At 38.9% G+C, this 21,786-nt stretch overlaps 3 protein-coding genes across 8 annotated transcripts; 2 read left to right on the forward strand and 1 right to left on the reverse strand.

Annotated features, from left to right (window-relative positions):
* Positions 1-426: 426 nt before the first annotated feature.
* Positions 427-9,074, reverse strand: LOC144083059 (von Willebrand factor A domain-containing protein 5A-like). 5 transcript variants are annotated; one of them, XM_077610526.1, is made up of 20 exons: positions 8,872-9,071; positions 8,397-8,446; positions 7,670-7,872; positions 7,377-7,599; positions 6,950-7,116; positions 6,745-6,859; positions 6,492-6,667; positions 6,332-6,420; positions 6,097-6,241; positions 5,530-5,609; positions 5,117-5,231; positions 4,803-4,961; positions 4,143-4,246; positions 3,750-4,000; positions 3,220-3,267; positions 2,854-2,886; positions 2,432-2,500; positions 1,883-2,082; positions 1,216-1,339; positions 427-1,115 (listed from the first exon to the last, which is right to left on the reverse strand). In XM_077610526.1, the coding sequence occupies exons 2-20, from the start codon at positions 8,437-8,439 to the stop codon at positions 1,036-1,038; spliced, it is 2,424 nt and encodes an 807-aa protein (XP_077466652.1). In that variant the 5' UTR covers positions 8,440-8,446; positions 8,872-9,071; the 3' UTR covers positions 427-1,035. The 5 variants fall into 5 exon arrangements, with proteins under 5 accessions (XP_077466652.1, XP_077466650.1, XP_077466651.1 ...); XM_077610524.1 differs by having other exon boundaries at positions 1,883-2,103; positions 8,872-9,069; XM_077610525.1 differs by having other exon boundaries at positions 1,883-2,103; positions 8,851-8,873.
* Positions 9,075-10,408: 1,334 nt separating this feature from the next.
* On the forward strand, positions 10,409-17,104 carry nmd3 (NMD3 ribosome export adaptor). 2 transcript variants are annotated; one of them, XM_077612200.1, is made up of 16 exons: positions 10,409-10,497; positions 10,849-10,903; positions 11,292-11,426; positions 11,524-11,620; positions 11,705-11,785; positions 12,357-12,485; positions 12,881-12,971; positions 13,193-13,271; positions 13,782-13,878; positions 14,063-14,180; positions 14,839-14,984; positions 15,672-15,784; positions 15,864-15,936; positions 16,045-16,151; positions 16,272-16,342; positions 16,665-17,104. In XM_077612200.1, exons 2-16 carry the CDS (start codon positions 10,860-10,862, stop codon positions 16,793-16,795), a joined length of 1,512 nt encoding a protein of 503 aa, XP_077468326.1. In that variant the 5' UTR covers positions 10,409-10,497; positions 10,849-10,859; the 3' UTR covers positions 16,796-17,104. The 2 variants fall into 2 exon arrangements, with proteins under 2 accessions (XP_077468326.1, XP_077468325.1); XM_077612199.1 differs by having other exon boundaries at positions 10,467-10,530.
* A 923-nt stretch (positions 17,105-18,027) lies between these two features.
* sptssb (serine palmitoyltransferase, small subunit B) lies at positions 18,028-20,949 on the forward strand. The gene is made up of 5 exons (XM_077612196.1): positions 18,028-18,319; positions 18,404-18,473; positions 18,631-18,742; positions 18,807-19,023; positions 20,034-20,949. Exon 5 carries the CDS (start codon positions 20,035-20,037, stop codon positions 20,347-20,349), a length of 315 nt encoding a protein of 104 aa, XP_077468322.1. The 5' UTR covers positions 18,028-18,319; positions 18,404-18,473; positions 18,631-18,742; positions 18,807-19,023; position 20,034; the 3' UTR covers positions 20,350-20,949.
* The last annotated feature ends 837 nt before the right edge of the window (positions 20,950-21,786 follow it).

Raw genomic sequence — 21,786 nt, forward strand, 5'->3', positions numbered from 1 at the left:
CTTGAACCTGGGATGGCGAACACGCGGCTCTCGAGCCGCATGTGGATCCCGGCCAAAATGAATGCAGATCTTTGCTTCTTATCATATTTTGTATATATATATATATATACTTTGGTTTTTTTCTTTGTTTCATGTTTCTCTTATTTTTATTCTTTCTTAAAACATTCAAATGCATCAGGGCCCATTAGAAACAAATTATAAATGATACTTAAAAACTAATTTGACACATTTGATTTTTTAAATGCTGCTTCTGACTTAAGGTGTGGCTCTTTGACTCTCACGGTTTAAAATTTGGCTCTTTCTGTCTAACTTGTTCGTCACCCCTGGCTTAAACCCTCTGTTTTGATACCCCAAACCCTTGTTAGATTCATACTTCAAATCCTAATTCCGGAATAATAACGTTTTCATCCCAAATGTAACAATATGCCACTTGTCTTAACCTTTATTTGATGGTCAGGTGAGGCAGAGTCACACTAAAAATGGTCAAGGAATGTGCTAATACCCATCCGACATGTATTATAATAATACAATACCCATGTGTTGCACATGTCATCTGTCACGCTGGGTGCTTAAAGTGTCATTTTTCATATCATAAAAATCAACAAGGGTGTGCAGTCTTTTTTATGCTCTTCCATGCATATGTTTGTCATTGTTTAAACTACTCAGAAATAAGGTTGTTTTGTTTGCAGGGGGCACTTGAGAAAATAACCAGGAATAGCTAAAACAATCAAAGCTATGTGACAAAAGTGATCATTGTGAAAATAAAATTGCAGTACACAGCAATGTTTCAGAAACATTACAGTATTCATTACATTTACTATCCATTTGAACAAAAATTGGGAACATAAAACTAGTAATCATGGATGTAGTCACAAACAGCAACTGTAATCATGTTTTCGAGCTCAATTCTACTGCCACAACAAATGTGACAGACAGTATGTAATAGTGCAATTATAGTAAGGAACACACTACATTGAAAACAGACCAGCAAAGAATGGGTGTTACTAGGATGGATAGATTCTTCTGTGTTGAGTTTCAGATTCCCAGCACGTCTTTGTGCACTTTACAACCCAACAAAGTATTGGCAGCTGCCACACACTCAACCAGACACGATACTGCAAAATAAAATCCAACCAAAATCAGGGGACACGTAGAACCTCAATTGCATTCAAAATATAAAACAAGGTGATCTGTTATTATTTCTACGATCCTTACTCTTTTGAGAATGGAGCCATGATCCAGCTTTCATGGCCAGAAGCTGCCATTCGTCCTGAGCCTCCGACTTAAACCCATGAAGCCAGATAAGAGCCAAGATGGTGGCCCATGCTTCCTTGCTCACCTAATTCACCAAGTGTTAGAAAAGACCACAGGAGAAAAGACACAGAGTGGCAAAACATATTAAAAGAATGAGCTGAACACATCACACAACACTTCAATTGATTTAATATAGTAATATATTATGTGCGCATTTAACACAACTAGTTACGTTTCACTTAAAGGAATATTAAAAATACAAAGCAACTTGGGCATTTTGACGCTGAAACAAAACTGATTTTGAATATTTTGTCAGATCTATGTATTTTGATTCCTTTATGCTTTACCAAGCGATATCTCAATCAACGTATCGTTTTACCTGTACATTTAAACTACACCATTTGAATGGCAGGTACAGTGGTGGTACCTGGAGAGTGAAATATTATTCTTCTAAGTGAAACTGTAGATGTAAAAAATGTGACAGTCACTGCTATCCAACATGCAAAAACGTGTAGTAGTAATAATAATACATGAGCTTGAGAAGCGTTACAATATATACTTTTTCCATCATGGCACTTTTACAGATTTTTAATGCTTCTCCCTTGCTTTTTCCTTCTAAGAGACTCACCGCTGCAGGTTTAGGTGTTTCTAGCTCCTTGCTGGTCTTCCCCAACACTGAAGCCAGGGCCTCCTCCAGGAGCCAGTGGCCAGACGCCTTCTGAAGGGACACCATCTGCAGTAAAGGGTCTTTGGCAATGGCTGGTGATGGTGGTCGCATGTCCTCTTGTTCTAGTGCCTCCTCCTCATCTTCGGAAGAATATTCCTCATCTTTGAAAAATGTATCCATTTCTATTTTACAAAAGAAACTGGTGAATTTATCTTTTGATGAGTTGACCCACAAGTTCAAATTCAAATTTGACATTTTACTGAAGCAAGACAATTATTGTAATTTTGCAGATTATAATCTGAGTTTAGACCTGAATAAACATTATTTCATGAAAATACTCATTCTTATTTTTTTTAAACTTCTAGCACATCATACTGACCGTTTAATGTGTCAATAAAAATGGAACATTATTACCAATTAGAAAGGCATTTTATTTTGCCATCAATATTTAGGTAACCTCTTTTTACTCACAGTATAATAACAGAGCAATTTAATCGTCAGTTTGAATACCTGCACTTGCATCACATGCATACATCATGTCATCCTGGCAAACTGGAGGTCCTCCCATAAAGAGACTGCCTTTCCCAAGAGAAAACGCAATGTTAGAATAGAACAGAACATCAGATAGTGCATATATAAACTCCAAAATACAAACAAGTCAGTCCATTTTGTGTGTTTGTGTGAACTCAAATACAATTCAACCTTGTGGACTTCCTGTGTGTGGCTCCAATTTTTTAACTAGGTCTACAATGTCTTGTGTGTCTTGTGTCTGTCTTGCTACTGCAACCAAGAAATTTCTAATCTAATCTAAAAATATCCGCATAGTATTTGCATAGTTTCGATTTTCTGATTTGACACATTTGGAACTGACTTAAGTATTGCTTGCATTTAGTGGATGCTCTTGAGTCTTGAGTCTTATATACTGTACTTACATGGTACATAGCTTGACCCCTTCATAGAAAATGCTGAAATAAAACAATATATAGGTCACTAAAGAAAGACGGGAAATGCCAGAGCTAACGCTAAGTTCCCACATACTGTAGGAGGATAGTTGTTGACATCTTTTCAGAGCATGCGCAGTTGGTTGGATAGCAAAATAAGAAGAATATGACAGGCAGTGAATCGTCGAACACGTCAAACACTTAAATGGGTGAAGATTTAAGGAAGTTGCGAGAAGAGAAGAGCTTACAAGATGTATTGGAGAGAAAAAGTTGAGCCAATTTCTTCTGCCAAGCATGAAGCGGAGATAGTGCTAAAAGTGGATTGCATATGAGTATATTATTATACACGGTACTTACACGGGGGTGGAGGGCATGCTGCATTACACATCATCATCATAGGAAATCCTGAAATAAAATAATAGAGCATATGTCACAAGCAAAAACACACTAACACTAAGTTTCTACATACTCTAGGAGGGTCTTTATTGACATATTTTCAGCAAAATTGGTTGGGTGGCAATATAGGAAGTCACAAATATGACAAAATTGTGTTTATGTAAACACTCAATCAAAGTAATTCAAAGCGGTGATAGTAGAGAAAAAGTTGATACATTTTTATTTTTAAAATTAAATTCAAAAAGTCACTACCATTTACAATGTATAGGTTACTTGATTCAGAAACAGTTGGTTTCTAGCTTTCCTGATTTCTGACGAATTGCGAGGAGAACATGAAATGCCAGTTTGTGGGCAAAATTTGGAGAAAAACATCAGTTTTTACGGAATGGAGTTGTATAGTGAATTTGACCACACTCCTTTTGCTTTTTAAAACTTTTGTTTGCAAAATACAAAATTGCCAAAGACGCGCATCATGATCGACGTTGACTCACCGCCTGGAGTTGGGATATTCCGACGCAGTAAAGGCCCTTCAACCTTTTTGTTTTCGTCCTTGCAGACAGCAACAAAAGCAGTGTAGCTGCTGCTCACACCTGACTGGACACTGAGTTCCACCACCTTTTTCTTCACTTCACCATGTTGCTCTTCTTGGTCTTCTCCCCCCACGGAAGGCAGGACCATGTCTGCATCTTCTATCTCCATGGAGCGAATCGCGGTCCGAGCACTCAACCTGTGAATTGTTAAACTGCAAGCAAAAGAATGATATGGCTTTTAGTACTCATAGTGAGACTGACACATTGCGCAGCAATTTTTTCCTCTTCTTTATCAAGGACAAACACATACAAAACTGACTAATTTTAGAAAAGTCTTAATTGTTTCAAATTTACCCAGTGTCCTCTTTGGGCTGTAGGGCGAAGCGAAGCTGATTCTGGGTTGGCTGGCCAACCAGGCTGTACTTTAAAGTCACGCAACCATCTTTTGCATCTGAACTCTGAGGAAACATTGCACCCCATAACCAGCATGACAACATTTTGGGCCAATAGGAGGAAAACATGTACAGTACAAGCTGTTTATTTTTGAGAACGGTACACAAATTTGCTCATTTTTGTAGGCATCACTGGAAAAAAACAAGAACGTGAAATGAAGTGAAACCTGTTCCATGTTCTGTTGGGATAGTTCAGATCATTACACTTCATACATAAAAATTGAGCAATGTGATTTTTATTCACTGATAAAAACTGATGTATCATATAAGTATGATAGAAATTTAGGACAAATTATATCTGAAATGTTGTGGTATTTTTCCGTTACTGAGTGGTTTGGGCTTTAAAGGGCTAATTAACGCTCTTCACAAAACAGGATTGACCCCATGTGAATGTAACGTACACGACAAGGCTGCATAATCTTAACGTGTGGGAACTAACTCGTTATTTTAAAGGATGCACCATATTTGGAGGTAAGAAAGTTTGAAATTGTGTGTGTTAAATGAATAAATATCTTAACTCAAGCGAGATTGAAATGTCCGTTTGAGGCAGTAATAAGCTTACCTGGCCAGTTAGCTGAGCATAAATGAGTGAACGTCGACCATGGAAAATAGTAGTAAGAGGTGGAGACAAAACAGTGACAGACACCCCCTTTGGCAAATCCCAAGTCATGGAGATGTCTTCCACTGCTGGTTGCAGAGCAAACCGCAGAGATTGCATCACCTGGTAAACAACAATAATACTTCATAAGTTAGGGTGAATGTAAAATCACATCATTGTATTCTAATTCTAATCAATTCAATCTGTTTGTTGGTCCAAGCCATAATATTACCAATAAATGAATAGCATGTAATGTTGCAAAAAAAAAAAACAACAACCTTTGGTTGCATCCTGTCAGTGCCTGCAATAAATTGAGCATGACCTCCTCCCTCTCGAGCTAAACCGTTGATAAGAGCAGTGCTGGCCCCGTCTCCAATGCCAAAAGAGAAACACCTGCAATAAAGTTTTACAAAACAGTGCAAATACAGCCAGAAAATTCTGCAACTATTGAGTCCAAGGGCTCGATCAAATATCCCTTACAGATGTAACAATGTGTCTTTGACATGACCAGATTAGTATTAAAAATGCATTACAGTTTTGCGGTAGTAGTTAGTTCACTAAAAAGACAGTGATTGATTTTGATATTCCAAAGTAATCATTACAAGTGGCACAATATTTGATACAGCCTTTGAAATGGGTATTGTGATGTTTTCCAGATGGTTATGATTTTGTGGTAGGTTAAGGCCTTTACCTGTGTGAGTTGGAATGCTTCTTCACTAGGTTAGTAACTTCTTTGGTGTTGTAAACCTCGCCGTCAGTGAAAACAAAGAGCTGGAAAGAACGTTTACACATGATTTAAAAGTGACATCGCTTATGATTTAAAGAAAACTTAGGGGTTATGAATTGAGGAATTGATAAGAATGTGTATTGTTTTGTTTCAATTTTAATTTCAGGACAATATTTGGACCAGGTGTTCGCTGACCTTAACACTGATTTTTTTATTTTAACTTATCAATCCTTTTTTATGGACCGGTGGACGAGTGGTTAGCGCGTCAGTTTCACAGTGCTGGGAACGATGGTTCGAACGCAGTGTGAAGTTTGCATGTTCACCCCGGGCCTGCGTGGGTTTTCTCTAAAATTGCCCCTATGTATGAGTGGGCTTTAGTGTGAATGGTTGTCCGTCTCCACGACCCTTGTGAGGATTAGCGGTTTCGGAAAATGAATGCATTTTTCTGGAATATAACTGGAAACCTGCCATAACTACAGTAAAGTCAATTCCGAAATTTTTCAGGACTAATTAAAAGTACACAAGCATTACCTGTCGTGGCTGACCAGTAATGCAGGGCTGGGTGTAAATTTCTTTGAGGCACTGAAGGATCTCTGTTCCTCCTAAATCAGCATTCATCTTCCCCACTTTCTTCAGTGCATCTTCCATGGTGGTTTGACTGTATTCCACACTTTTCCTGGTATCACAAACACAGCATACACGCAATCAGGCGGTCGATACTTGATAGAGAGAGAGTTACTATGGGCCAAATGTGCTCGATACTTACGGGAATAGGTGTTCAAAAGTGGAGCCAAAACTGTAGATGTTGAAGTAGCAGCCCATTGGCAGGCTCTTTAGAAGCAGCAAGAGTGTGTCCTGCGTGGAGATGGATCGTAAGTGACGGTGCAGAGTAGGAGGACAAGTGAATGACTTGTGATCATGAATACCCTGGCACTGCTGATGCGAGTCTGCTTCTGACTAGATTCATTAATGGCACAATCCATACTTCCAGATCGATCTAGCAAAAACACAAACTCTCCACTCGTGGCCAATGAAGACGTCACTGACTGAGGAAATTCGGGGTACACGCTAACCATCACAGCAGTATCCCCCATCAACGTGCCTGAATCCGAACAAAAATAGGAACGGCGACGTTAACACATCAAAGCATCCAAACACGTAGACCTGTTTCGCCCTCACCTGGTTTGGCCTCGGTCTTTCCTGCCTCCACCACAACAGCTGGCTGATGGGTGTCCGTATAGTAAACCAACAGCTCAACATCTCTGTCAAACTTGTGTCCTGCAGCAAGTTTAACCTGAAATTCCATAAATAAGGACAACGGGATTAAGTAAGAGGCTTCCATTGTGAGCAACAGCGTATGATGTGAGCATTTGACAGCACGTACGACTGCCTGAGTTTGCTCCTTGTCGAGGTACTGCAGAGGCTCCAGCGAACACTTGGAGTCCACTTTGGAGACCCGACGGGGAGAGGACACAAGGGCAGAGAAGGACAGACTGTATGGCACCTGAGAGGCAGGTACAGACGTAATCTGGACGGCATCATTGTTGCTTCCTGGAACCAATGTATATTCACAGTAGATCATTTTTAATGTATTTTTGTAAGCATTTTGAGTGAAGATCAAATATTTGCCGAATTTCCCTTTTCATAGTCAGGCCTTGAAGCCCTGGCAGGAAAAATCGTCCATGTTCAACATCATCCAATTTTTACAGTATTTACTCCCCCCAAAAATTACTCGACAAGTTGCATACAAACACACGGATGTCCCGCTGACAAACATAGCTAAGAATAAGTGGTAATTGTGCTTGTCCTACCCTGAGGTTGGTAGCGAGGGTTGAGCACGGCAGGCAGACAAAACCTCAGCCCACCATCGGCCTCCACAGCCAGCTCAATGACATACTCCAGCCTGATGGAGGCGCTCTCTCCCGGAGGAAGACTACCGACACTCAGGGAGAAGATGTCTGGGCTCTGATCACTTTCCTCCAGGAGGAAGGCCTGGTGACCGGAGCTCAGAGCATCGTCGTACTCCTCTCGGGCCTGGAGAACACAACACGTGATGTTTACATTGTCTTTTTTCTAGCTTTCTCCACTTTGGGATCTGACTCACCTCCTGCTTCTCTTTCACTTCAGCTACAATTTCAGTTTGTCCAATTTTGGCACTGAACTGACAGACGGCAGCATCGCCAGGCAGAGGGAAGACAAAAACGGCCTCTATGGCTTTGTCCTCCTTGTTCTCGTAGTGCAAAGTGGAGACCACTACAGCTACGTGGTCTTTCACCTCCACTTCCACATCAATGCCCTTTAGAGGAACTAACAAAAAAAGGTCACGTCCAAATGTGAAAGGACAGTTCTCAAAAATCACGGTTCAATTGATAAATAAATGCGCACACAAAACGGTCTGAAGGAGGTATGGTGTATTTTGATTAGGAAAAAATTGGTTTGGTCATGATACTTGTCTTATGTCTTTATTTATATTTGACTTCCAAATAATTTCCAAATACCTTCTTTATATAAATAATGGTTATATTGATAAAATAAACACATTTGTAAACACTGTAAATGTTGTATATATATATATATATATATATATATATATATATATATATATATATATATATATATATATATATATATATATATATATACACATACATATATACACACATATATACATATATATATATATATATATATATATATATATATATATATATATATATATATATATATACATTTTCTTATTTCAATCCAAAAAACATCATCTTATACTCGGGCCAATACGGTAGTATATAATAATACATATACAACAGATATCAATAATATTTATGTAGTACCAGGTTCATTCTTGGATGTCAGAAGTCCACAGCAATTCTCCATTGTATACCTTTAAACAAATGAACAATTAAAAAAAATCCTAGTGATAGTTTATGGAAGCTTATTATAAAGCCATGGCCATTTTTCAAATTAATTTATTTTTGGGGTTGTTTTTTTTGAATTAATTTATTTTTCTTCCTCGTTTTTCAAATTAATATTTTTCTCGGGTTGTTTTTTTAAATTATTATTTTTTCTTCGTTTTTCAATTTTTTTCTCTCTATAGTAACCACTGCCCTGAATGGATAAAAAAAGATCTTCTGTAGTAGTACTTTAACGGGGAAACGTTTGAGTAAGGAGTTTAAAAAAAATGAAGTTAGCTAGTAGTTCTTTAACTGCGAAACAATTTCTGTAATAGGTATTTCTATTCCAGGCTATGTTAGTACCCAGGTATTACGTAATATCCGAGTTGGTCACCTAGAAGAGCAAAAGGCAAACCTTTAGGAGTCTTCTCTTGGTGAAGTTGTGCGACAGTCCGGGTAGGGTTGTTGATATTAAACCGAGACCAACTTGTTTAAGATTGGCGTGTACAGATCTACGCCCAGAAATATTTCTCCATCGCAGGAAAGTATGTGGCCCCGCCTACCAGTGACTCACCGCACTACTTCCAGTTGATCCAAATCGAAAAAGGGTGAGTTTGCATCAATCGATTTTTCAATCCACTTAAGAAAAACACACACCCACTTCTGCAGTACGGAAGCCTATAAGGCCAGCAAAATTATCAGGCAAATTTTAGTTGACTGTATGTTTAGCACGATTTTAAGTGTTAGTGCATATAGCATACTTGCAAAACCTAGTATAAAGTCCCATGAAAAACATTTTTGCATATTTATATTTATACTTTTTCCAGAATGGTAATGCCTTACCTTTACTCGGTAGTGGAAAAATAATACACTGGAACCTCTACTTCCGATAATAATTTGTTCCAGACGTGGTTTTGTAACTTGGATTTTTCACAAGTAGAGACTTATTCATTTTACAACTTTAATTCGTTCCAACCCGTTCTACCATCCCCAATATTACCTCAGAAACCCTTTAAAAATGATAAAAGTATAACAAATGTGTTTTAAATATGTGCGAAACACACACAAAAGATAAGATATTTATTTATTTAGCATTATTAAGGCATGCAAAAACATTTTCCATTAGGTTGGATGTGTGAGTGTACATGCTTGGCAGCTGAGTAAATGTGTACACACGTTAACACCCAAGTGAAAAGTATGTTATGTTTGGTGAGATATCGATCCAACGACACCTGCCTTTGGCGAGCTGGTTGATAGCAAGACTCGTGAACACTTTGATGACAGCACGCTTCTTGTTTTCACTGGGAGTAATATAACTTTCTTGGGCCCACAATGAAACGCAAAGAATAGTACATATAACACCCGGAACTTATGGTGACAGTTTGCGGTTGGAATGTGACCTTCTTCAACAGCCTTAACACAGTAACACATTGTTTGCCTCGTCATCAGTGGAAAAAACATGAACTGGGAGGAATGTTTACACATGATTTACAAATGACACAACATCACGAATGATTTATAGCAAAAGGAGTGCATATGAATTCTTTAGATTATTTTAGTCATGCTTATGTAAATATTGGTTATGCAAAAGCAGGCTGCCCTCAACTCCTACCTGTGGCAAATCTCACACTCGGTTCTCACTAGGGGTCGCGGAGGGTGCTGGAGCCTATCCCAGCTGACTTCGGGCCAGAGGCGGGAGACCCATTCACGCTCACACTCAAACCTAGGGGCAATTTAGAGTGTCCAATCAGCCTACATGCATGTTTTTGGGATGTGGGAGGAAAGTCGAGTACCCAGAGAAAACCCACGTAGGCCCGGGGAGAACATGCACACAGGTGGACCGACCTGGATTTGTACCCAGGAACCCAGAGCTGCGAGGCCGCAGAAAAAGCTATGAGCATTTCCAAATCAAAATATGAGTTGAAAAGTTTGCCTAATTATACTCAGGCAAACGACAAGGCAGCTCGCAGGTCTTTAACTCATGAGTGACGTCACGCACCCTTTCTCCGTGGAACTCGACGAGAAAAACGTGGGACTGAGGGTGTGTTTAGAATGTCACATTTTTCTGCCATCAGTAAATATTTTTAGTTTGTTTCAACTCTCCAAGTGTCTTTTAGAAATCGTCTTATCGTTTCCAACCGCTGTCTTTCCAGTTTATTCACGAGTAATAGCACCATAGGTTTGAATGCTAATGCTAAGTGTTTGACACTTCGAAGGACCAATGCGTTGCATTAATTTTTTTGACAAATACGTACTATCTACACATTCACGAATATGCTATTCAATTTATTGTTCAAGCATTCGTCTTTAAAAAAATGTCCGTGACGACCACTGATGGGATGAGTTGAAAGTCCTAACAACAACAAAATAACTTTGGCTTCTTCCCCATCAGGTTTTTTCAGGATGGAGTACATTCAGTCTGCCGCTACAAGCACACAGGGAAAAATGTAAGTAATGTACCTGCTGTTTTCTGTTGTTGCAAAACTACCCTCCATAATTGGTGGAGTTATCCTTTCCCCAACATTTTCAATTTTAAAATAGCTTTACGAATGGAAAAAAAAGGAAATAACAATGGTGTTATTCCAAACAAGCCACTCCCCCTTTATCATTATTATATCCTTTTACCATCCAAATTAATTACGTTACACAAAGTGCACAACTTCCTTATGTATTCACAGATGATGGTTGAAAGAAGTACATTTTTAAATGGTTGCAGCCATGCCCTTTGGTTTCCAGAAGCCATGAGAATTTTTTTTCACTAGAAAGTTGTAAGCCATTATAGATATCGGTCGATGCAATTTGCTTTAATTTTTATTCATACACTACTTTCCCTAGCCTGTGCTGCACTTGTGGCATCCCAATACCTCCCAACCCAGCCAACATGTGCGTGGCTTGTCTACGCACTCAGGTTGACATCTCGGAAGGAATTCCCAAACAAGTCACGGTGCATTTCTGCAAGCAATGTGAACGGTTTGTTTGATGCTTTTTTTTTTTAAATCATAATTTCATACTGTAAATTGTGACCTAGAAACAATATCCTTGTGTTTAATCAGTCTTATTTTTTTAGGTACTTGCAGCCTCCAGCCACATGGATGCAGTGTGCGCTAGAGTCCAGAGAGCTGCTTGCACTTTGTCTGAAGAAAATCAAGTGCTCTATGACTAAAGTATGTTTTTTTTCCTACTGTTGTCCGATGAGATTTCCAGAAGCTGTGTAAGGGGTGCTACTATTTCATGCATTCTTTTTGTAGGTCCGTCTTATTGATGCTGGCTTTCTGTGGACAGAGCCTCACTCCAAAAGGATTAAGATAAAACTCACCATACAGAAGGAGGTAATGATTTTAAGCTCAACCATCCACAAAATTAATATGGAGGTTTTTATTTATTTTTCCAAATAGCCAAGTGAGGTTTGACCATGTTTTTTATGAGCCAGTTCTGATTTTTTTTGTGTGTGTCAGGGCTGATTGTTTATTGCGAAATTCTAGGTGCCTATGTTGCACGTAGTTAAGTGTTTGCGGACACAGCTATTAATTTTTTTGTCTTATTTACAGCTTATTTTTGTTTAGTTTAAAGTAAAGCATTTTTTTATTGAGGGAAAAAAGGTCGACCATTTATTTAACTAAATATATAAAAATAATGCATTTTAGAGTTGCAATACTTTGATATCGTGCTATTTTTGATAATGCTATTGTCAGAAACTAATACTGCCCCATGCCTTATATGAGTTTTGAGAGGTGGAAATATACCAAACGTGTTTATTTCTCAATAAAGGCGCTATAGGCACAATAAAAAATGAAATTCCTATTAAATGGTGTAGAAATCAGAACATGAAAGCGCATGTTTAGATCTCGTAGTGATGATTACAAAGCTGCATGTGGGTTAACTAGCTTTTGGCATCCACAGGTGTTGAATGGGGCCATCTTACAGCAGGTTTTTGTGGTGGAATTTGTCATTCAGCCTCAAATGTGTGATGACTGCCACCGCGTGGAGGCCAAGGATTTCTGGAATGCAGTGGTTCAAGTCAGACAGAAGGTAATTGAGGCGAGGCCCCAAGATTAGATTTCCTGTGTCAATTTCTGATGACAGCCACATTATTGGACATCTATTGTCGTCAATGGCACTAAAAGAGTTGTATTGTCCAGTCAACAGCACTTTTCACCCTCTTTGGGATATACTCTAGAAAAGTAAATTCTCCCTATTATGGTGCAAGGATGCACCGTAGCTCAACAGTATGTGCAGTTACTGCAGATTGATGATTAAGATTAATGACCTTAATACTCGAGAGACTTTAATGAGTGAGGTGAATGGACACTAAAAAAGTGAACATGTTCATGTTTCCAATAGAATATTATAATAAATTGCTTTTCCAGCATTTACAAATGTTTTAACAGCTCCACTTGTACCTGTATTTTTATTTCTTATAACAGACTTCTCACAAAAAGACATTCTACTATTTGGAGCAGTTAATCCTCAAACACAAGCTCCACCAGAATACCCTCAACATCAAAGAAATTCATGGTACGTCTTTTTCACTTATTTTTCTTTTGAAAGGTATGTATTTTTATTTGGTAACCCTCATTTCAAAGCCAGTTTATTAACAAATCAATGTATTTGTTCCGATTGCCAGCTTCACTTTCTCCTGTCTTCTCCAGTGTTTCTTTGTTGCATAGCACATGGACTCTGCACCAGCGCATTGGCTAGTATTGAGTTTGATGTATATTTGCTTTGTTTTGTTTCAGAGGGTATTGATTTCTACTACGCGTCCAAGCAGCACGCTCAAAAGATGGTTGACTTCCTCCAGTGCACTGTGCCCTGCCGGTGAGCAACGGAACCAAACAAGGGCCCCTGTGATGGGGAAACATTTCACTCATTTACAGAAGGCTAAAGTAGTTTTCTGGCTGTAGACTGGAAATAGAAGATTTTGAGGTGTAGTCGTAGTAGGTCAGATTTACTCAACCATTAAGTAAATGAATATGCTTTGACTTCTTTATTCTCAGGGTATTTATGACCAAATCAGATGTGTTTTGTAGGATTTTCTTGGTATATCTGTATAGCTGTATTACAATATTATCGCCACATTTTGGGGGATTTTAATTAATGTTGCTTGATAATGCAGATGGAAAATATAACCCAAAGCATTGGTGGGGAAGCAACTAAATCATTCCTTTTTTGCCAAATAGATGTAATTTTTGCTGTTGGCCAAGGCAGTCTCCTGACTTAAATCCAATTGAGAATTTCAGTTGTTTAGTACAAAACTGCAAGAAAAATACCCCATGTCTATAAACTGTCTCTAATTATAAATCTATTTTGTTTTCCACAAATTTTAAGGTCAAAGTTGTCCCAGAGGCTCATCTCTCATGACATCCACTCAAACACGTACAACTACAAGACAACATACTCTATGGAAATAGTACCTGTTTGCAAGGTATGTAAACTGTCATGCGAACAGGCGGCCAAGGTTGAACGTGAAAGCCATATTTTGAATCGGTTGCGATACCAGGTGACTGTAACTTGTCATCTTTTTTTTTCGAGCACTATAACATACAGCTCTTTTCAACTATACAATTTGACAGTCCTCACTTTGACCCATTCTTTTCTCCGGTTGGCAGGATAACGTTGTGTGCTTGTCGCCACGGCTGGCACAGAGCCTAGGGAACATGGGTCAAGTGTGCGTGTGTGTCCGTGTCACCAGCACAATCCACCTCATGGATCCAAATACTCTGCAGAGTAAGTCCACTATTTTTGTCCACCCCGTTTATTAGTGAACCAGATACTTGCTCAGATGAGTCAATCAATTTGCTGGCCACAAATCCTCTCCGGGCATCCACGTTGCCATCTTTTACGCAGTTGCAGTCATGACAGTGGAAAACGCAACAGCAGGAATCTGAAGACAAACATTTGTTATGCACCCCGTCATCGCTCATTAGCCGCAAGTCGGCTCACGGGGTGCGCTTCTTAATCAGTGGAAGTATGGTGGCAATTAGGGGTCTTCTTTTTCCAGTGTAATCTGGCGTGTCCCTCAGCAGAATTTGGACATTTTGACAGGCGCAGGCACATTATGAATTACTCTTGACAGAAGTGGCCTATGTGGATGGGATGTGTTTTTCCTGATAATTAACCACAGATTTAAATATTTCGTCCCCATAGATATGCTTTTATTGACCTTCATCTCTATTGTAATTGCTTCAAATTCCCATTGTAGTGCTGTCTGGGAAGGATAATAGTTTAGGAGAGAAACACAATACTTCAAGACTTTATTTCTTCTATGTGTTGTCTGAAAGAAAAAGAGTCAGCCACATAACTGGAACTTTGCTGCCCCGTCGGTTTTGCACTCATGCCCCGTGATTATGCTTTTATTATATAATAAATCATCTTTAACTCACAGTTGCCGAGGTTGATGGGAGCACATACTGGCGCTATCCCTTCAACAGCCTCTGCAACCCACGGCAACTGGAGGAGTTTATTGTTATGGATATTGACATCATCAGAGACCAGAAGTTGTCTGCTGGAGCTGGTATGAGGTCCAATAAGGTGAGCCTTAATGTTTGTTTGTGCTCAACAGAGTACATTATGATGGATTGTGAGGTGGCATTGCTATTGTCTTTGAAGCTAAATCAATATTCAGCCATTTCATTATTCCTGAATCAGCATGATAGTATTGTGTTGATTGCACAGGGAATAATGAAGTTTGCTGAAACACAGGTGCCTTTAGAATTATTACTGCTATTATTATTGATGTTCCTGTCTTTGCTAATTGAACCAAAGAAAGCAAGAGCTTGTACATTTGTATTAGCTTTGAACATTCTACAAAGTGTTTGTTTGAAATGTATTATCTGCTCTCCCACAGGAAACAATTGAAATAAGCAGTCAGATTTTTTCATTCATTAATTTTCCGTGCCGCTTATCCTCTATTTTAAAAAATGAGTGCTCCTTCTAGTTGTGAGAGAATCAATACCACAGTGGTGGTGTTGCCTGGTGCTGCTGTTCTTTTTTAAGTCTATTGTGTTTGCATTTTAAAGAACTGTTTATTTTCAAGGGTGAATGAAAAATATATTTTAAAAAAAATGTAATTTTACTATTCTTGAAAATGTACCCCATACACGAGGCCATTGTGAAGTCTGCTATACTATGGCCATGATGGTGGTACTCGAACCCATCTGGCAACTCTAGTCTAGGGTGCCACGTCTTAATAACTTCATATTCTTGCATGTGATACAGCACCTCTTGGCGGACGTGTGGGTGCAAAAGACGTCAGAGATGAACACTTGTCAGCAGTACCACTGCCGCACATTTCTGGGACACCTGCTCAACATTGGGGACCTGGCGATGGGGTGAGTTTGGAAGAATGACGACACGTCTAATCAGTTTGAGGAAAAGAGTGACTGTAGGCTGCCATTTTGTTTCCTACAGTTTTGATTTTGCTAATTCCAACGTCAATGATGACTTCCTGAATAAGATGAACCCTCACCATGTACCGGACGTGGTATGAATATATATTTTCTTATATTGCCCTCGTGCAGAGACACAGTAAAGATACGATACATAGAATTGTGCGTATTCAGTCACTAAAACATTATCTGGACCATTGAAGGTACTGATCAAGAAGAGCTATGACCGAAGCCGCAGAGTGAGACGCAGAAACTGGAAACTGCAGGAGATGGCCAAAGACAATGAAGGCGTGGATACCGATGATGAGAGGTACCAATGTTCTATTCAGAATTTTAAAACAATAAAAATCCCTCCAGAACGGGATCTTCTATATCAGATATTTTTTACCTTCTGTTGGCTGGAAATCGTGATTTCCTCTGTTCTCTCCAGGCAATACCAGGATTTCTTGGAGGATCTGGAGGAAGACGAGGCCCTGAGGAAAAATGTTAACATCTACAGAGGTGAGCAGTTAAACATTGCAGGTGGTCTGCTGCTGCAAAAAACTTTTATATACTGTCTGTGTTGGTTTTAATATCATTGGAAAAAGAACTCATAAAGGGCTATTAACTAGTGTAGAATGTATTAGCGCTGCCAAGATTAGGCAAAAGTTGGCAATACTGTCACCAATCAAATAGATGTCCCAAGATTTTTAGAATCTAGTCACTTTCGATGTTCCTTGAAGTTTCTTTCTTCGGATCATAATTTGGTGGAGTCTTTTATATTATATTGGCCCATTTGTTGTTGGTGCACTAATGCTGCTGAATTTACAAATCTTTCATTCAGATGCCTCAAAGATGCCAGTGGAAAGCGACACGGATGACGACGCTGCGCCATTTATCTCCCTGGCGGAAATGCTGGAAGACCTCCACCTAACAGACGCCACGGGAGGGGAAGGTGCCGACATGATAGAGTAAACATCCCGACAGGGGTTGAGCTAAACTATCTCATTTTTAACTCACAAATTGAAACCAGACAGATTGTTTGTTTGAGGTAATAACATTATCATGAAAAAAAACATGTGATATTGTGTATAGGAGTTACAGTGAGAGAGAGCTCAATTGCTGTAAAGGCAATGATAGTGTGCGCAATTGGCTGATAAGAGCAAAGGTCAAATTTGTGGTCAAATGCTGCATTAGTGGCTATTTACATTCAAATAACCATTGTGGAGCCATTAGATTTTGTCAACAGAGTCAATTGACAAATAAAATGTACACAGTAAATAACATAGAATGGTTTATTTTGACGATTTCTACTTTGGGTGTTTTTTTTTGTCTTTGTCTTTCTCTTCCCATTTCTTAAGGTCCTTTTTTCCCTCTAACTGAGCGGCGGATTTGGACCTTGTTTTTACATACACATTTTTGCATGGTGGCGCCGTGAGTTTTTCTGCATTTCAGTTTTAATTTTGACAAGGGAATAGAGCAGCAGCATCTTCTACACATTGATTCCCCTAATTAACATAATTGCAAACATTTGATCAGGTCATGCAGATCGCCTTGTTCCAAAGCTATATTTTTCCTAATATCCTAAATTACAATTAAAGCAATTCCTGATTCTTAAAATCAGATCAAGGTTTAATCCATCAATTCAAAAAACAAAAAAACAAATAATGTGATCAAAATGCTGTGTAATGCAGATTATTTTACATGGTTGCACATATCTGATCACTTTATAACGGGGATGTCTCCATAGTCAAAAGTAGTGTTTCTTAATGAGTGCGACACTCTACGTTGAAGATTGTGAGAAAGACAAGAAGGGAGTTCCACAGTCCTGTTGGCCAAAACCTGAGCTGACATCTGATCTTGGGAAAGTGAATAGACCGAATCGCATGGGTGGGGACGAGGGTAATTCTAACAATGTCTTAACCAGGATCTGCATTTTTTTTTGTAAACGTTCCATCACCCACTTCTCCCAGATATCTTTGCACGTGTGAAAACTGAGCCCTGCTAACCGCCAGCAACCTTTCAATACAAACATGCTCCCACTCAACTCGACATGCTCTTATTTTCAGTTTACAGTCAATATACAGGTGGAATGTGCCTGTGTCAACTGCACAGGCTGCGCATTAGTTGAGTCTTTTATCTCGCAATCAGGGTGCAAATTCTGGCTTTACATGAAAGTAGATGTTACAAGAAAATGATTATTCATGCTGTGGTAAATAGCTTCCTTTCCGCTATTTGCGAAAAGACAAGACAAGCCCATCCCCGCGTCCAAAACAAAGCAGTGTGAACCCAGGCGTGATTGGCCGTTTTGGCGCTTCCTGTGTTTACATGTCAATAATGCATGTTGTTATTAAGTGAAGGAACTGAGATGGTCATCCAAGTGTAAAGATGGAGAGGCAAGATTTCCCAACTGTTTTCTCATTGTTCTCTTGCAGTAAAGCGAAGAAAAGGCGTACGATGCTTCCTTCAGGATGCAATGTTAGATATGAGAGGTCAATGGTAATATTGAAAGTGAAATATTAGGTTTTATTTCCATCTATCTTCACTATTCATATTTTGTCTCTTTTTACTTTATGAAAAAAGATTTTCCCATTGTCAGAGCTAGACATACAGTAACTGTTCAAATAGATGTGACATTACCGTCAATGATCAGGTAAGATTTTTTTGCAACTAAAATGCAACATTCTAATACAATTAGGCTTTTGTCTAGTCAATGATGATGACAAGCCTAAGTCTGATTGTATTTTTTATTTTTTATTCCACATTTATCGAATCAATGACTGGTTATGCAATCTCAAATGGGATGCTAGGTTTTTAACAGGTTAGACGAATTGGAAGTTGCAGTGCATCAGCATCCTCATCCTCAGCATCTGAGTGGCTACAGCAGCATGGTGAAAGATTGCAGCACCCCAAAGTTTCCAGGTGCGTTCAAATCCCCCCCAAAACTCCACTATATATGTTTGACTTGCGCCTGTCCACCTGTTAGCCAGGTGAGCGACCGCGGCCGCGTCGCTGGAGCAAAACCACCGCCAGTGGGTGTGGTGTCATCATCTGCACAGTCTTACTACATATAGCTTGACACAAACTGGTGAGGCAGCTTTTTTACTCCTGGCGCAACGCGCAAAGGCAGCAGCGGTGAAACAAACGGGCCGCCAGCGCTTAGAAATAAACAAGCAGGACCAAGACACTTCGCTGCTTTAAAGGTCAGTTTCTAAGTTGGATCATGCTTTGAGAAATGTTATCATATCCATATAAAAAATATAAAATTTGAAATCTGCTTTTTTGTTTTTTAATTGAGAGGTCAAATTAGGTGACAGTTAATTGTAGAATGTGTGGACGTGATGGCTGCACTGCCGTGCAAATAAACAGGACCTGCTATTGCAAGCACTTTTGAAAGACGGCATTAAATAGGGTGATATTATAGATGTTACATTTACATAATGTAAAAAATTAGCTTGTTTGGTAGCTGTTAAAATCAAGTACAAAAACACTATCATGGTACTATTATTGAACCTGTAGTATTTGGAAAAATACCCTCATTTTATATATATACATATATATTTTTAATATATATGTATATATATATATGCACACCCATTTTGAGTTTAATGTATTCAGTGTTTAAACTCACACAAATACATACACTCCTTATCTCTGTTGTAACCAATGCAGTCAAAATTTTGTGCTTCTCATCCTGTCATTTCCTCATTTCATATTAAAAATGTTCTACTCAAAACTCACCACTGTGAAATACAAAAATAATAAACATTGAAGGGTTAAGATCATTCATTCCTTAACCATGCACAAATCTTAACCTATTGAATTGAGTGGAAATGTCATTAATCCATTGCAGTCCCAACTTAAAACACACACAATATAACTTTTTTTTTTCTCCAAAACTAGAGATCGTGACTCCTTAGGCTTCATTAATATATTTTGTGTGTGGATGATAAACAATATATACATTTATCTATGAGTATTGTTATGTTCCCTGCCAATATGCTCCTACCTCATTCAATGCGTGACATAAATGCTACTAGGTTGAGCTCCCTTTCGTTAGTTAACCAAGAATTGTCTATATTATTAAATACTATATGTATTATATTATTAAAAACCCACTGGGATTGGTGTTAAATGACCTTTCTTTACCCCAAGGATTTTTCAATTTATGAAGGCTATTAAAAATATAATGATACTCTCATATATCCTGCAGGATGAATTTCAAGAACTTGAGGGAGTACCTAGCTTGGCTCTACTACCGGTACCTTCTGGTCACCGGCATCTATGTACTGGAGCCGTGGGAGAAGTCCCTCTTCAATTGGGTCCTGCTGTCGGCCATCGCCATGGTAATCTACACCTCCTATGTCTTCGTGCCCATCCACGTGCGCCTAGCACTGGAGTTCTTCTTCGGCGCTTGGCCGCAGAGTGCCGTAGGGGGTCCAAATCCCCTCTGGACACTACGTTCCCTTTACAGAGAGGAGCATCCAATGATTAAGAATGATCTCGATTGCGTCGAATTGATTGATTAATCACGTCTCAGAGCGTTGGAGACAAATGGAACGCATCAAGCGACATAGAAAGTTGAGCTACATTTGCACTGTTGCCACTCTCAGCACAATGACTCCCTTTTATTGACCATTGGAATGCAATCAAGGCGTTTCTAAACTGAAATTGAAACTGTCTAAACACCAAACCGATCAAGATGAAGATTACACGTTGGAGCCGAAATGCTTTCACGCCCACGCCGTCAACTAATGTTTGTCTTCTTTCATTTTTTGGGGGGGGGAGTGTGTGTCTCACCAAAACACACCTTGTGTAAGCGCCAATGTGTTTGGCATGAGGGGGATCCGTTTCATGTTCCTCGCAATCCAAATCTTTATTCCTTCCACTCGAGACCAACACCACCATTCACAGATGGAGGGTGGTTATTTTTATGGAGCCTGGTGGTCTTCCAGAAAAATACACAAAAGAAAAGTGGAAAATGGTCATTAGCTCAATTGCTCTTTTTGAGTTTTGTTGCTAACCAAAATAGGAGCACTCTTAAAGTCACGTCAACAGTGTCTCGGGTAAATTGAAGTGCGGTGACTTATTTATACGTATGTCCTGATACTTTGTCATCTGACAAATGCACTTTGCTGTGTTCGTATCAGAGTCGTTTTCAATTTTAAATCATCGCCGTCAATAGCAGTGAATGAATTTTAAAGTTACTTGGCAACAATACATTTATCATCCAATTTTTTTTTTTACCTCTGTGGTGTTGAATCTAAAAAGATTCCACTTTTGACTACATGTTGACATGTTTAATGATTCATCTCATCTTGAAAAATGTTTTATTCCCTACATGAGAGAAATAACTTCAGAAAATCTACTTTAAAAACTAAAGACAAAAAAAGAAAACAGAAGTGATGCAAAAAATAGGCACTGATATTCATTTAAAGTAATACAACTAACACTCCATTTAAATATATTTAACTCATTGGCTTTAAACTGGGACGACTGGCAGATCCCATTTCAAATGGTGTGGACGTCTAGTGTCATTCATGGCCGCAAATGAGCTCACTCACTTGCAAAGATAAAAAACTAAAAAATCTCTGTAAATGCTTCACAACGACCAAAAAGTTCCGCATGCTGTAAGGTTTCAAATTACGATGTGTAATGTTTGCATTCGGATATGCGGAGAAAAGTTCACCGTTATGATGAACTACTGACGCGTGGCTCAATCCATTTCGTGTTTAAACTGCCGGTATGCAAGTAAGGTGCGTTTCCTGCTGAGCACCTGCAAATATTGATACAACACACCCTTGATAAAATGGACTCGATCTGGGGCTTACTGAGCAGCCAATCACAGGCCACAGTGAGACTCATATGATGACATTCTATTTCACTTTTTACAGGCTTCATTTTTTCGTGCTTTCGGGGTTGAAGGGCTTGTTGACGACATGTTATTTATACAAAGTTCTATATTT

The sequence above is a fragment of the Stigmatopora argus genome, chromosome 10 (assembly GCF_051989625.1).
Source record: "Stigmatopora argus isolate UIUO_Sarg chromosome 10, RoL_Sarg_1.0, whole genome shotgun sequence".
Classification (NCBI taxonomy): Eukaryota; Metazoa; Chordata; class Actinopteri; order Syngnathiformes; family Syngnathidae; genus Stigmatopora; species Stigmatopora argus.